Genomic DNA, 16,971 nt, shown 5'->3' with positions numbered 1-16,971 from the left:
TTCGGTCTTGGATGGCTGAGTATCGACCATGGCCGTTCAGGAGAGAAAACCTTCACCCGACACAAACAAATGCATACACACACTGTTTATATATATATATATATATATATATATATATATATATATATATATATATATATATATATATATATATATATATATATATCCCCCTATGTATTTTTTGTTGAATGGATTAATATTTTCAGTTAATTTCATCTCTAGCATGACAAAAAAAAAAAAAGGTTTCACTCGTTATTCTTATCATTAATATCAACGCCAGTCACTATTTGCGAAATACCCTTGGGCCTTTACAATTGCCCTGCCAACTATTATTGAAACTCGTGTAATGTAATTATTGCAATCGTGATAATAACCTTAAATTTTAATCATTTGTGAAAATTGTGTTAAGGAAAATTCAGCTATCTATCAACAAATAGAAAGGGAAGACGGAGAAGCCGTGATTAGGTCAGCCTGGTCATGATTTGGCAATAAAGACGAAAGTCGTATTTATTTTTTATGGGCAGATAAGTAGTTGCGAGAGAGAGAGAGAGAGAGAGAGAGAGAGAGAGAGAGAGAGAGAGAGAGAGAGAGAGAGAGAGAGGGAGAGAGAGCCACGCCGTGCCTTCGTGCAAGAGTTACTCCGTGGTAACAGCTATAGCTGCTTTGTGTCTTATCCTTGAGAGAGCTTCCATTGTTTGTTTGTATAAGTCTATAACGCATGTATATGTACATAATGTAATGTTTTCGCACTCGGCAAATAGACAAGAATGTAGTTTGTTCTGTTAATTTGAATGGTTATCTCTCTATGCCAGGGGCCACGCCCTCTTCACGAATTTCAAGATTGCCTAATAATTGTATTTAAATACCAACTTATTCTCCGATGAACATTTGTTGCTTAATTTTTAGGAAAGTTGAATTTAAACCATAATAATTAAATTTAGTAAGTAGATCATATTGACCGTAGTTAAGTAGTATTTTCATTTAAAATAGCCTGTGACTCCTAATTAGTTTGAACTAGTATCCCAATATTTCACTTAATCATACCTTAGGCAAGCTTATTAGCGGACAATATCGTACCATTATTAGCACGCTAATGTACAAAAATGTAACCTAACGATAGACTATATTTTTATAAAGGGCAATAATGACATGATTACACTCATTACGGAATTGATTCATGTAGTATAAAACTCAATGTTTAATTACACCAACAACCAAAGACTGTTGTTAATTTATAAATGGAATTGCGACCTGTGTAGATGCTTTTCTCTTTATCATAAATGAATTAAATGAACAAACATCTAGTAAAGTTTTGGGTTGTAAAGCGTAAAGAAAAGGATTCATAATTACCATTGCTAGGTACTTGCATATATATATATATATATATATATATATATATATATATATATATATATATATATATATATATATATATATATATGTGTGTGTGTGTGTGTGTGTGTGTATATATATATATTGTATATATATATATATATATATATATATATATATATATATATATATATATATATATATATATATATATATATATATATATCTGTGTACTGTAGATAATCTACAGGTATATGGTATTGATTGATTTTTTTCTAGTTCTGTAGTGTCTTGACATCTGGAAAATGCTATAGTGACGTACTATGCATGTGTATTGTACAGTATGTGTTAAAACCATTTGCCGTTTGTTTATATTGATTTGTATACTAAATGTAGAAAAAATTAGTTGGAGATTAAGAATATGATATTCTTTTCAAGTCAATTTAACGGTTAATTCAATCAATCTTTAAAATATATATAGGATATAATGGGCTTTTGTCCGTGAAAGAACAATTAAATATATCTTATTTCTAGATAAAATATGTAGGATCCAATTGGTAAATATATATATATATATATATATATATATATATATATATATATATATATATATATATATATATATATATCTATATATATATATATATATATATATATATATATATATATATATATATATATATATATATATATATATATATCTTATTCCTACACTTTGTATCACTTGAATAAGCCAATCTACTCACTACTTAACAGTACAGACATATTTTTATGAAGACGTCAACAAATGCAGAGAAAAAGAGACCTTGGGTTTTAAATAGGTTGAAGATGAGCTGGCGAGGAGTGATGATAATGTCTGCTGTCATAATTAACGCATTCAGTTTATAAGAGGAGTATTATTAAACACTTGACGGCTTCGTTTAACCATACAGTATATCACACGCTTCTTTCTGTAGATATAATATAAAAGTAATTTTCTTTTATAATGATTAAAGTTTAAAGATCTTCGTTCATGGCGAGATTCTAATCTGGATTTACCAAGCTATGTCATGAATTTAATGAATGAGGTTCTTTGGGTAAGATAAACATTTTAATGCTGCTGTATAATAATTTGTGTATCATAATTAGGTTATATTAGACATTTCTGATGGTTGCTTTGTTTACTTGGGGTATTATTTACCCCTCGAATATTATTAAACGCTAATGAAAAAGTGTTTTTCACTACTAATTTACTTTTTTTTTAACATTGTTTACCTCTAAGAATATATTGTACCCTAATGACAAAAATAGTTTTTTGTCACTAATAATTTACATTTTTCAATATTGTTTACCTCTAGAATATTGTTAAAATCTAATGCTAAAAATAGTTTTTTTATCAATAATAATTTACTTTTTTTTTAATATCGTTTTTCTCTAGAATATTGTTAAACCCTAATGAAAAAAAAAAAAGTTTTTTTTTCAGTAATAATTTACTTTTTAACATTTTTTACCTCTAGAATATTGTTATACCCTAATGACAAAAATGTTTTTTTTTTTTTCACTAATAATTTACTTTTTAATACTGTTTACCTCTAGAGTATTTTTATACCCTAGTGACAAAAATAGTTTTTTTCACTAATAATTTATCTTTTTCAATATTGTTTACCAATAGAATCTTGGTATACCCTTACGACAAAAATAGCCTTTTCACCAATAATTTACTTTTATTTTTCATTTCCAGAGGCAAGTTCGCAGCCGTGCGTCGGGCCCGGCACCGAGCCACCGGTCAGCTGTTTGCTGCCAAGTACGTCCGTCGACGCCGCCGAAACGTGTCCCTGGAGTGCGAGGCCCGACACGAGGTCGCTGTCCTTCTGCTGGGCCTGCGGGATCCCCACATCGTCCGGCTCCACCATGTTTATGAGACCCGAACGGAGTATATCATCTTACTTGAATTGTAAGTAAGAGATAAATTCTTCTTCTTTAACCTGATTTATTTTTTTTTTACTTTCAGTTGTTACCACCAGTTCTGGTTTTAAGAATTATATGAAATGCCCTTCAAATATATACAATTACACACACACATATATGTATATGTGTGTGTATATATATATATATATATATATATATATATATATATATATATATATATATATATATATAATATATATATATATATATATATATATATATATATATATATATATATATATATATATATATATATATATATATATACTTATTTATTATTTATTTTACCTACTCTAAAAAAGGGAACTACTGGCTCTTGAAATGTATTATGGGATGAAGTTACTCAACCCATACTTTCCTTTGCCTAGGCTACAACCCATCATTATTAGTAGGTTAATACACTTTTCAGAAAACAAAAGTAACTGCGTCCTCTTTTATTATAAGCTAAGCTATATAACCCTAGCTGGAAAAACAGGATGATATAAGCCCAGGGGCTCCAACAGGGATAGCCCAGTAAAGAAAGAAAACAAGGTAATAGACAATAACAATAAAATAATTAAAGAACAATAACAACATTAAATCAAATCTTTAATATATAAACTATAGAAACTTAAAAAACAAGAGGAAGAGAAATAAGATAGAATAGTGTGCCCGAGTGTACCCTCAAGCAAGAGAACTCTAACCCAAGACAGTGGATCAATTGTGGAACCTGAACTCCCATTTGTGTGTATTGGGGGCGGGGGGGGGGGGGGGGGGGGGGCACACACATATGCACTTTTTTGCCACTGTTATCCAGAAATCAATCTTGTGACTTTAAATGATCTAATTAATTGCTGTGAGGTTAGGCAGAGCAGGAACTGATACTTTGCTCAACTTTAATAGATTACACAATCCAATTGTATTAAAAGAACAAGTGCAGGTGTATTGCACTGATCGTACATAAAAGTCGTTCTTAATTGACTTGCCTCTTGAGAACAATCTTGTTGTTCAGGATGTCTGTTTCTGACAATTACATAGATTATTCTCCTGTTTTATCAGATAGGTGAGCGAGTTCTTTGGATCATTGGTTCGGTCAGGGATGTGGTAATGTAATATAATTTCCACATAAGGGCGCATAAGTATTCTCTTTATAGCCTGAATAATTTTTGCTCGAATTTATTATATAATTTTCAAATTAGTTTGCAAGACAGTAATCACCCAACTTTTGATACGAGGTAACACATAATAAATCTCCTTTTTGTAATTTCTGTATTCCCTGATCATTAGATGGTGCATATTTCTTATACAGAGATGAAAGGAGACCACTTATTCTCACCTGGCTTGTTGTCAGAATAGAAAAGTCTTAATACCACATCTGATGGATGGTCATGGCATGCATTGTCATTTACTCGACTTTCATTCTATGCCATGTGCTGATTGGGGCAAACGGACGCAGAAGCGTCGGTGCATGGCAACACAAGGCACGTCTAGCTTTCCATCTTGTATATCTCTATTTACTTATCTCAATGTATTAATAGCAAAATGCTCATTACATATTATAACCATATGTAAGTACAAAGAAAATACTGTATATATGTTGAATTCAAATGATTTTACTGTTTTCCCAAGTATAGACACTGACTGCAAGCTGATATACATAGAGCATCAAATACTAAAAACTCATATGATGTGTATCAGTCTAAAAGAGAGAAAAGTACCATATAGGCATCACGCTGTATGGTAATTTTGCGCCATGAAACAACAGACGTTTTTTCTCGTTGAGCATCCTATGATAATAAATGCTCAGAAGATAAGAGAAAGTTTACTAATAAGATTAAGGATTGGAATAACTGATCAGCCTTGATGACTCATTCTTAATTTCCATTCTGCAGTTGAAGGGGTACTGTAACTTCAACTATAGTACACATTAAATTTTATAATTGAATATGTGGAATTTGAACTATATAAGCTAAACCTTAGGTATGTGAGGCCAGGCCATTCAGTGCCATCTTAATTTTTCATATATTAATATTTAATTGGTTCAGTTTTCTGGTAGAGCCAATAGATTTAATAATGCTATGGTGATTTTACTTTAGCTTCAATCTAAGTTTGCTATGTTAGCTAAGTGTTAGTTGCAGAAGTGTATTTCCATTTTTGTTATTATTTATTTTGTTTTATAGTGCTGGTGGTGGAGATCTTCAACGCCTGCTCGACGATGCTGTCTCCGTTCCAGAATGTGACGTCCGCAACATCTTGCAACAAGTACTCCGAGGCCTGTCTTTCCTGCATGCTCACACAATCGCCCATCTTGATATAAAGGTTAAGGGAAACTCTTTGCCCCTTCGTTAAAAATTGACACAACTATATTATAAACTTGAATAAAACAAATGTGGATATATATGTGGGGTTGAAAAATAAAACGTAAATTTTCTTGACAGGGAAGGTAAATACTGTAAAAATGAATGTGGATATAAACTTTTCACTATTGTAGAATTACCAGTTGTGGTTGAGCTACAGAGGTTAACGTCATTTGCTTTTGTATCAAATACAAGAATACTTTTTATATTTTACTTTATATCCTGAATATATTTTTAAAACCCTTTTATATTGTTCCAGCCCCAGAACCTGGTAATGATGGGCCAGACTCCTGAAGCAGGTGTCAAGCTGGTGGACTTCGGACTTTCCCGGGTCATTGCCCAAGGAACCGAAATTACTCAAATTATGGGAACCCCTGATTACGTTGGTAAGCTGAAAATTTCCACATTGTATTTTGTCTACCTTTATTTTACAGTTTTCAGTCTTTATGTAGATTTGATAAACCCAAAATGTTAAAAGGAAGTAGTATATATATCATCATCCAAACAGCACTAACAAAAATGCCTGACCAATTTATTTTATTTTCATTGACTTATGTTACGGTAATACCTACATATCTCTTTGTACAGTAGTTTCTAAGCATATACACTATTGGTTTCAATACAATGTATTTTAATGCTTTCTTTCATTAAATTTTATTCAGTACTTAAAAAAAAGAATTTGTAGTTTTATCATTTTTATTGGGCAATTATATCTTCTCAAAATCTTAATACTATATTCTATATTCTGAGGGTCGGTATTGTAAACCAAAAACTTAGTTATGTTTGAAGCCCTCCATACTCCCTAGCTGTAGTGTTGGGCCATATAGCCCAAATTCATAAACTCACCCTTAATAACTAGCAGTAGAAACTCAAGAGTCCACTTGTTTAATTAAGTTTCCTTTTACAGCTCCAGAGGTGATTAACTTTGAGCCTATCAGCTTGGCAACAGACATGTGGTAAGTCACTTTACTTTAGAATTGTTTGTTTTTTCTACCAAGGTTATTAGCAAATTTCATAGTAAATTCAATCATTTTAAACAATAATTGCAGTAATCATATCAAATCATATGGCTATGTTGATGTTACTAAGTAAATTTTTTTTCAATTACATTCGAAACAAAATATTTGAATGACATTACTTTTAAACACTAAACACTTATTAAGAATAAAGCCTCAGTGGTGTTATCATCATATGCTGCATATACAGTGTACTATCTAGTCTTTGCAAATATTAGTTATAATTTAAAAAGTTGCTAATTTAATTTTACACTGACTTTTGGAAATTCCTATTTGATGTCCCTTTGATCTAGTCTTCCAATGCAATGCACTGGTTGCGATGTTGGCTCTGTAGAACTATTGATTTTCTGCTCGTGAACATTTTCTCCATTGATATAATAAAGCTAGTTTCTCCCCAAAACTTTTCTGCCATTTTGTTCTGTAAATTTAGCAAAGTACTAGTTACTCTAAGGAATAACAATAATAACTACACTTTATTTATAGCAATATAAACACTACATTATGCTAATATATTCTTTTCCCATCACTGAATTAAATTTTCTCTTTCAAATAAGGTCAAAGGGACAGTATGTAGTACTAAAATATTTTTCTAATAATTTTTGAAAAGAAATGTTTATGTGCATTGAAAATTATCGATGTTAAATTTATTAATTCTTTTACAGGGCTATTGGAGTTTTGACCTACGTGTTCCTGACAGGCTGTACACCCTTTGGTGGGGACACTGACCAAGAGACCTTTGTTAATATCACACAAGCTGAATTTGACTTTCCCGAGGAGCTGTTTGCTGATATTTCAGTTCATGCCAAGGACTTCATCTGTGGCCTTCTTGTCAAAAAACCAAGGTATTTATGGCGTTTGCTCTTGGTTATTCAATTTTTAATGGTAATCTAGTGTTTGCCTACTTTAATATACTTGCATTTTAACCATTTTACTTTTTTTATAAACCTTCCCTGGTGTCTCTCGAAGATAGTTATGTTTGCTCGATTGATCTTTCTTTGGTGGACATCCTTCTGTCTTTTTACTTTTCATATGGTGTTGTTCAATCTTCTGATCGAGTTTTGTCTGCCAAATTTAAACATTTACGGGAGTTCATGTTTGGTGGTCTGTGAGTGATATTTCAGTCACTTCTATGAGAAAAAAAAAAGAGGAGGGTAGGCCTACCTTCTTATATTAACAAGGTTTCAAAACATTCTCTTGACCATCTTATCTAATGTTAACAAGGTTTCAAAACATCTTTTTGACCATCTTATCTAATCTTTGAATTAGTTTTTAAATATTAAATAATGCAGGAACATTTAATAATTCCACAGCTAAGTAGTAGAAAGTATCTTTATGCTTCTGGTTTTCCTGATTGTTACAGCCTTTCTTACAAGAGGCAGATGTATTGCCTCCTATCTTCATTCTTTTTACTTGTTTTCCTTGGGTGTAGGATGGAAATGCGTGTAATTATTTAACTTGAGCCAGCATGACAGTGTTAATCCCAAAGATACTCTCCAGGACAGGATTGTGTATTCTTCAAATGGAAAGGGTTCCAAGAGAGAATTGCGCTACAAGTTAAACCTTATCTTGATCTCCGCAATATCCTAGTCATGACTTTCAGTAGTTTTCCTTATATCAAAGTCTTGCCAATAATTAAGTCATAAAAACTTTTTAGAATTTCTGTATCCTTTTCACATAGGATTTTGGGAAAAGTTGAAAAATATGATGGTTCTGAATAGTTGCAATCCTACTGCCAAATCTTGTTTATCCCCCTTCAACTTTTTGGGGTTTGATAGAATTCAGTAGCCTTGTGGCCTGGGCCACTAATAAGGCCCCTTTCTTCATTACAGAAGGGTAATGCCTGTAATTTTTGCATTGCCCATTCTGACAATACAGTACAGTACTAGGGCAATTACAGTATATTTACTATCGGCCCAACACTACCTATCTCATTGACTTGCTCAGCATGATTACATACCAAGTATTTGACTGTTGTATAGCAACCATTTTTGTATTGTACCGTAAATACAGTACATATTGCAACTGTACCAAGCATTTCTTGGATAAGTTGGTGGTACCACTAAATATGTCTTGAATGGCAGAATTTATATGGCAATGAAAATTTTGTTCCCAAGTGTATACATACCTTTCATTCTTGAATGGGCAATGAAATTGGCAATGAGATATTTAATGACAGGTAGTGAACGCAGGCGAGTAGCCATGCCCAAACAGCTGCCTATAACCATGACTTTAGTCTTCGCCCACATCAAGTACAGATGTATTGTTCTATCCTATCCAAGACAGTTTAATCTTATACTTTTTAGTCTGAATAAATAATATTGGCTTTGAGTAAAATAATGGAACAAAGCAGAACTGCAAGTGAATATTGGACACTCCTTTAGTTTATGATGAACTGGCTATAGATCCAGTCACTACTTAGGGGCATAATTGTTTACAATTCTGCCTTTTTTACAGTATGTAGATTGTGACCTCTCACAGGCAGGTGTTTATGTTGAGAAGTGGGAAGGCTAAATCTCCACCAGTGTTATTTTTGGAAAGCCCCCGAATTGCTGGAAAGATTGTCTAGTACTTTGCACTCCCCATCAAGTTTGCTGTAACTAAAGGTTATGGGTATGCTATCCTTGCTAGTCCCAAAGAACTTGCTTTAGGAACATGGAGAACCTGGATCCATATCAAGGAGTGTTTTCAGGATTGTGGTCTGTGAGATGATCTCCACACTTCAACATATGCTGGAAGCTCTGGTATACACAGACTGCCTACAACAAGTGACCTGAGGAAGTCTTAGCCTTCTTTAGGTCTTGTAGATAGAGGCCCTCAATGTCTTGAGGGAGTGGGTAGGTAAGGATACTTAACTTTAATGTCCAGTGCCAGTATCATTGGTCCCATTAGTGATTCTAGTGCCAGCAGTCAGTGACCCCGTACAAATACCGGAGATTGATCCAATCACTACATAGCACAATTATTTACAATTAGCTCCATTTTACTGAGTGTAGATTGTGTCCTCCCATACGCGGACGTTTGTGTTGAGGAGCGAGAAAGCTAAGTTCCCGTGTTATTCTTGGTTATCCCATGAATTGCCATTAAGACTATTAAGCACTCCACATAGAGGTCACCGTAGCAAAAGCTTCTGGGTATACACTTCTGGCATAGTCTTGGGGAATATGCTTCAGGAGTAGGGAGAACTCTGATCTAGGTTTTCAGAATTGTGGCGTGTGAGATTATCTCCACACTCCACATGTGCTAGGAGCTCTGACATGCAAACTGCCAACAACAAACCAAGCATTATGTCTTACTGGTAGGCCCTCAATGTCCTGCGGTGTCTAGTGCCAGTATCAGTGGTCAAGCTTAGAGCGTAGAAGGGTATGGGGACTGTAAACCTGTATGTACTTCCTGGTGCCCCCCCCCCACAATTAGCTTTAGATTCATTCCCATGTCTATTACCGGACCACATGGACCCCTCCCTTTCTGTGCTTGAGACCACAGCCCGTGTCTGTGTTAAGAGTGCCAGTGAGTGTGCCTCATCTCTGTGCCTAGGGATGAGGTCAACACTGCTTCCCTATCTTGGTCATCAGAGAGAAGAGCATGAGGTATTTCTTATGCCCCTGCCTTGATCAATACTAGAGATTGTTCTCTCCCTGAGGACTGCTGTGTTGGTGTGGCTTCAGTCCCTGATTAATTTTGAAGTTGTCTTTTGGTCAGAGCATTAATTTTTTGCAGGGAGAGAGAAGGTCTCCGGAGTAGCCCTGCCTAACTCTCTACCCTCTTGAAGTACAAGGGACTTGGGTTCCTTGTGGACTTTCTTGTACTAGAGTGCAGTGAACTGGTTGAGGCATCATTCTTTCGGTTGGCCTGTCTCCCCTTCCGAGGAGTCTCATGCTTCCAGTGGTGGAGAGGAAAACTGCTTGGCAGGACTTCCTGATCTAATGGTTAGTTTCTTTAAAGGGTTCTGGCTTTAAGAATAGGTCTGCACAATACCCATTCATGAGTAGTTAGTAATCTTTGGAATGGGAACTTGCTGCATTCTGGAGGCCTGTCCCCTTTTCTCGGAGACCTATAGTGTTCTTGAACACAGCATGACAATAGCATTGTCTCCCAGCCAACTTCCTCCTCAGAGAAGCTCTTTCCACAAATCACCGATAGGATCTCTGGTGGTGGCACTAGAGATCCTATTGATGATTTGAACAATTCCTGGTCAGCCTTCAGAAGTCCCCCAAATCCATCCTGTTCCAGTAAGCCAGGAGGCACAGGGCCATCTTCCGGGTGGCTGCACGAGGAAACCCCTCCTGGGGAGTACCACACTATCCACTATTAACTGATATGCAACTGTTTTAAGTACATCGAAGGACAGGTGAGGCGTGCATCTGAGCTACCTGGTTGCCTAAAGTGTGTGGTCAGTGAACTTTTATCCTTTAACATTCTGGAAATCCAGTGTCCTTACTGTAAGTATTCCAATTTTAGTTTGAGGAGGTAATCAGTAGTGTTGTTGCAACATCACCACTTCAGTAGCCCAAATCAACAAGTGAAAGGGCTCAATCTCATTCAAGGGTTGTGGTGGCCTATTGAAAACGTCCATTCCTGGTGATTGCTAGACTGGGGTTCGAGTTCCTGCTTAAACTCTATAGTTTCTTGTAGTTTGTGCAACCTCACCATCCTTGTGAGCTAAGGATTGGAGGTTTGGGGTAGCCTATAGGTCTACTTGCTGTATCATCAGCAGCATTGCCTGGCCCTCCCCCTTTTGAGGGGGCTTGAGCACTGATCATATGTATATATGGTCAGTCTCTAGGGCATTGTCATTGTCCCTTGCCTCTGCCATTTATGAGTGGACTTTAAACCTCCCCCATTTGCATGTTAACATAGCAGATGCAAGTATACTTTGTACCAACACTATAACTGTCAGCCATGTAAATTTCTGATTGAGGAAAGTATTATCAGACAGGCTCAGTTGTCCATGGCAAGTTGTAAGCTTGGATTAGCCCTTACATCCTTGCATAGGGAAGAGGCTTATTTCCCTGAAGGAATCATTGAGAACTGTCCTGTTCATTACATGGTTAACAGAAAGCTCCTTCTGTCCCCCTCCATCAGAGACCCATGAGCAGTTTTCAATGGTCTTCCATCACCCATAAGATTTCTTGGACGTTTACTTCCCTTCGCTTGGCTTGTTTGCCACTTGATCAACTGGTGTTAACTACAACAGGCCTCAAAATGACTCCGGTTGCTCCCAGATGGCCACTTGTAGAATAATTCCCAATCTGTCCGTATTAATAAAATACTACCCTTGAACTACCATGGAATATGAACCATCTTATGTTTAGGGTTACTTCTCCAGTCATAGCTTTTGGAAGAACCTTATATCTCTTACTCAAGTATTAGCATCTCTTGCATGGCACTGGCATAACCAATAAAGAGATGTCGCAACACATTTTCTTCCTAACATCTTTTGACTTTTTTGAGGAAGGGCTTTGATCTTTGAGGGAGTCGAGGTATCACCCGAATATAGAGCTCACGAAGATAAGTGTTTATCTCACATAGGCTCCGAAGAATCTACAGTCGTACAGGTGTTGAAGTTTGGATACACAAACAACCTTCAGCCTTCCAAAGAGAGCATACTTTCAAGTCATTCAACACTTGCTTTTGGCCTTGTGGTGACAGCTCTATAATTATGTAGGCAGTCCAGCTGCCTTACCTTATTCAGTATGATGCAACTTTTCTATGGTAAAGTGCTCCATAGTCAAGAGGAAGGGTAGAATTACTGCTCTTATTATTATTATCACTATTTAAGTTACAACCCTAGTTGGAAAAGCAAGATGCTATAAGCCCAAGAGCTCCCAATCTTTGGGATTCAAAGTTTTTGTACGGTTACCCACTGGATCAGACTTTGATGCCAGTGTGCTATTTTTCTAAGCATCCTTTTTATTATACCAGATCTGTAAGTAGTAGTACTCCCACTTTCCTCCCTTTATGAGTGGGAGGATAGTGGAATGAATACCTTCCATCAGTCATCCTGTACAAGGTATTTCATTGCAGACTTCCTCTTCCCTTTGCGGGAGAAATATTCTTACTTCAACCAAGTACTGGACAGGCACTATTAGCCTACTAATAGTGCCTGGCATATTTCTGGGTGAAAAAAAAAAAAAAAAACACCCATCATTTCGGTTCTCTTGGGACTTTCTACCCACCCATAAGTGAGTCTCCCTATTTTAAAGGACGAAAGATTTGTATACAAGTAGGAAGAAATAAATTTTAATGTATACAAGTAGGAAGAAGTAAAAGATGTTAAAAGTAGTTTGTATTTTTCCTAGATATACAAACCTGAGTCTTTTAAAGTTAAACTTCCTACCTAAACACCCCCCTCAGTCCTGAACCAAAGGTTAAATAGAAGAGCCTATGACAGCAGGTGGTCGGCGGTAATTGTCCACACTTACCACTTGTCATTAGCTACCTCACTTAAGATTTCAACAGCTGTTCTAGCTTCACTGAAGATATTCCCTATTTTAAAGGACTTGGGTTTAAACACAAATTGCTTAAAATTTATATTTGTAATCTTCATTTAGCCTTCAGCTACTTAATATTTTTTATTACTCTACTTTAAATTATATATTTTTTTATATGCCAAAGTGATAAGTTTCAGTAAGAAAAGGGCTTTGTATCAATAAACTTTTTGTTTTTAATAATTATACTTGGCAGTTGACAGTTTTTCTTTTTAATTTCAGTGACAGAATGACAGTAGATGATTGTCTAAACCATGCCTGGATGACTGCAGCACTTTCACAAGTCCATACTGACATTATTACCGAATCATTCAACGAAGACACTGAAGAGGCCACTGATTATCCCACTGAATATGATGAAAACTATACTCCCCAGTATCCAACAACAAACGACCATTTATATCCCTTACCAGAAACTGATCATGCAGATTCTGCTTATTCTAGTGATTCTAGCAGCAGTCCTACATTTACAGAAGGCTACAGTAATTTGGTTGTTCCCCCTCTGTGTCACTGCACAATACCAGAGGAACAGCAGCAACAACACCAGGTACAGCAACAGAAACCAAAGCGCCCACAATTACAGATTGGAAGTTCAGCAACACTTGGTAGGAAACAACGGAGCAAAGGGCAAAGGCTAAGTGTTGACATGGAAGAAACATTAAGGAGCCTTCAACAACATCACCATCCATCAAGAGCCACCCGACGTGCTTCCCTTGTCATTGATGATCCTCGTTATTTGCACGAAGCTGCTCAACACTTCCACAATATGGTTAAGCCCCTCGCTGAAATTCCTCGACCGGTAGCAGAAGAATTGGTCATTTTACGAGATTCAGATGTAGACAGCGGTGTTTCCTGTCATGACTGTGAAGAGGCTCGTACTGAAAACTCAAGACTGTGCCATTCTGATTCTTATGATGGAGGTGATGTAGCCAGTGTTGTTTCATGGGATGATTACTCAGATCTTAACGGAAGACGGCCATCACTCACTCATTTTGACAACGCAACTCTTTGTTCTGTAACCAAGCCTTGGGAAAAACTATGCAATGGGTCTGTTTCAAGAGCAATATCACAACTCACCACTGTTAAAAAGGTCCCTAGTGAAGTAAGAGGCTCAAAGTCTGATCTCAGAGGATCCAAAGCAGACCTTAGAGGCTCAAGAGGAGATCTCCATGCCTCAAAGTCTGATCTAAGGGCATCAAAAACTGACTTGAGAGCATCAAAATCAGACCTCAGAGCTTCCAAATCTGATTTGAGAGCTTCTAAATCTGATATTAGAGCTTCCAAATCAGAATTAAGGGCATCTAAAGCTGATCTTAGAGCTTCAAGGCAAGATTTACGGGCATCAAAGTCGGACTTACGGGCCTCCAGGTCAGATTTACGAGCTTCAAAAGCAGACCTGCGTGCCTCCAAGTCTGATTTACGAGCTTCTCGAAGTGATCTCCGAGCATCTCGTACAGATCTTCGTGGATCAAGACACAACCTTACTTTATCCAGACTTGATCTTGCACATGAAACCCTTGATGGCGATTGTGTGTTGGAAGATGAAGCAGAAGATGTGTTGCGTGGAGATTTGACTCTCCCTAGGCGTTCAACTATTGATAGAACTGCTCTTGCCCCCTTTATGCGAGGTAATTCCCTTCACATGAGCTTCCGAATAGCCAAGACCAGGGACTTGCGACTTTGATGACAGTTATTCAGTATGGTGTTCCCAAGTGTACTTAACATTTATGATGCTAATGTTTTCTAGTCATAACTTATGCAGGACGTGAAGTGTGAAAATCACAGGAATAGTGAGAGAGAAAGAGCGAGAGAAAGGACCCAATTCATGCCCTTGCTTGAGCATCACAAAACTGTGAGACAGTGAGTGGTACCTATGTTTCTTGATAACCAAATATATAACAAGGACTAGATCCCATTGTCTAGCCCAGAGTCATTGTCACCAAAGGCTTACTCATATATTAATGAAGTGAATGCCAAGGAAGACATCATTGTTATTTTATTATTTAAATTCATGTCCATGGGGACATATTTAATCATTTTGACATTTCATGGAATAGCAGAATGCTATATATGTAAAGAATATACTGTACAGGAAGTAAAAGGAGTGATACAGATGATGTCAACACAAAACAGACTGTCCCAGTGACTGCCATCTTGCCTCCTTGGCATCCTTCTCTCACTGCATTCTGTTACTAAGTGGGGCTTCAGAGTTGCCTGTAGTACAGGTGTAGTTATAAAGAATGTGATAAAATCCATGAGACTCTACATCTCATATACAGACTGGTCACCAAGTAGATTACTGTACTATTGAATGTGACTAGGCTGCTTACAAATCATACTATGCATGACTTTTCATCCATACCACATCATGTATTCAGATGGCTTATAGCCACAAACTACTGACATATCACTTTTAAGGTCTATTGTTAAAAACAGACAGTGCTAGGTATATTAAATAACTACAAAAGGAGTTCAATATTTCCATCATAACATTCCTCTATTGTTGACATTTAGTTATTGTTACTCGTAATGCAATTATGTTCAAATAAGCATTTGACCTAAATCACTTGAGAGGTGTTTGCACAGGGTATACTGATCTACTGAGAACCACTTTTTATAAAACAACCAATATAAAAATTAGGCTGAAATTTAGTTGTAGAAACTAACCAGAAGACCAGAATACCTGAAAAGTAAACGCACTCTAAGATGGTATCTCATTTTGTGTAAATGGTCCTCGATTGTTATACTGTATTCAGATGGTATACAAACCTGTAAATCAAAGTAGAAATTTTGTGATCAGTCTTGGCTCGCTGACTCGCATTTGTTCACATAAAATATGCAGGTGCTATAGCTAGTAGTTCTCACAATCTTATATATATATTTTTATCTGTTTTCTTTACTTTTATTTATAAGTTTAATTCTCAAATAATTGTATTGCTTTATCATAAATGAAAATATTACAGTTTTGTTTTGATTTTCCATTCATTGTGAATGTATAAATTTTCTGCTGCAATTTGTCCTTGATTTGGACATACATATCATATCAACAGTACAATTTAAAAAGAAGTAAGTATACATAACAATATGATTGAACTTAAGGTCTAGAAATCTGCCTCAACGGCTCAGATGGAACTAGAGTAGTTTTACTCTATCCTCAGCGTAGCATGTGGTATTAACATTTATAAGAAGGCCATGGTTCCCAGAAGACACAGACTTGCGAGTCTAAAACTCCTCCAACAAGTCCACGGAGAATTTGATTATTCTGCTAGAAGGGAAGGTCAAGAAAGGAACAAGCTATTATCATCATCAAATAGAGAATAAACTGGCCTGGGGACAGGGCAGGCTTCAATCAATTGATTAGACTGTCCAAGGTGTGGAGTGAACACAGAAGGAATTTCTGGTACATCAACAGCTCTAATCGTTGACATCAATAAACAGGACCTGGATTTAATACAAGTACAAAAGGACCCTTAGCAATAACAGATGTAGCCACCTTGCACTAGGTGACCTTTGTGAAGACCTATGAAATTGTGTTCAAACCAAAGCAAAAGCACTTGAGCTGGAACACCTTATCTCCACAGACAAACCTTGTGATACTTCCTTGAATCTATGTAGAGATGCACATGAAAATGAGTATCAGATTGGTCAATCATTAACAAGCAGTAGATTCCTTGCACTGTCCCAGGAAGTGTATTGACCAGGAACAAGCAGTAGTCTCTTAAGGCTTCTGATAAAATTATAAGAGTTCCCTTGAAGAATTTTCTGATGGACGTGAACTTACTCAACACTGAAAAATTCAACACCAGCCTGCCACACCAAGGAAAATTTTGATAACAAGAAAAGGTAATGATA

At 36.2% G+C, this 16,971-nt stretch overlaps 1 protein-coding gene across 1 annotated transcript in view; it reads left to right on the top strand.

Annotated features, from left to right (window-relative positions):
• The window catches only part of LOC137653756 (uncharacterized), a 57,374-nt gene extending 41,332 nt beyond the window's left edge, over positions 1 to 16,042 (top strand). Inside the window, exons 2-7 of the mRNA XM_068387380.1 lie at positions 3,053 to 3,265; positions 5,439 to 5,577; positions 5,875 to 6,001; positions 6,523 to 6,571; positions 7,294 to 7,473; positions 13,342 to 16,042. Of these exons, the coding sequence (XP_068243481.1) occupies positions 3,053 to 3,265; positions 5,439 to 5,577; positions 5,875 to 6,001; positions 6,523 to 6,571; positions 7,294 to 7,473; positions 13,342 to 14,803 (2,170 nt within the window). The 3' untranslated portion in view covers positions 14,804 to 16,042. The remainder of the gene's footprint in view (positions 1 to 3,052; positions 3,266 to 5,438; positions 5,578 to 5,874; positions 6,002 to 6,522; positions 6,572 to 7,293; positions 7,474 to 13,341) is intronic.
• Positions 16,043 to 16,971: the final 929 nt, after the last annotated feature.

Source organism: Palaemon carinicauda, chromosome 14, assembly GCF_036898095.1.
Source record: "Palaemon carinicauda isolate YSFRI2023 chromosome 14, ASM3689809v2, whole genome shotgun sequence".
NCBI lineage: Eukaryota > Metazoa > Arthropoda > Malacostraca > Decapoda > Palaemonidae > Palaemon > Palaemon carinicauda.
Note: the sequence above shows the minus strand (reverse complement) of the source record. Positions and strands in the feature narration are given on the sequence as shown.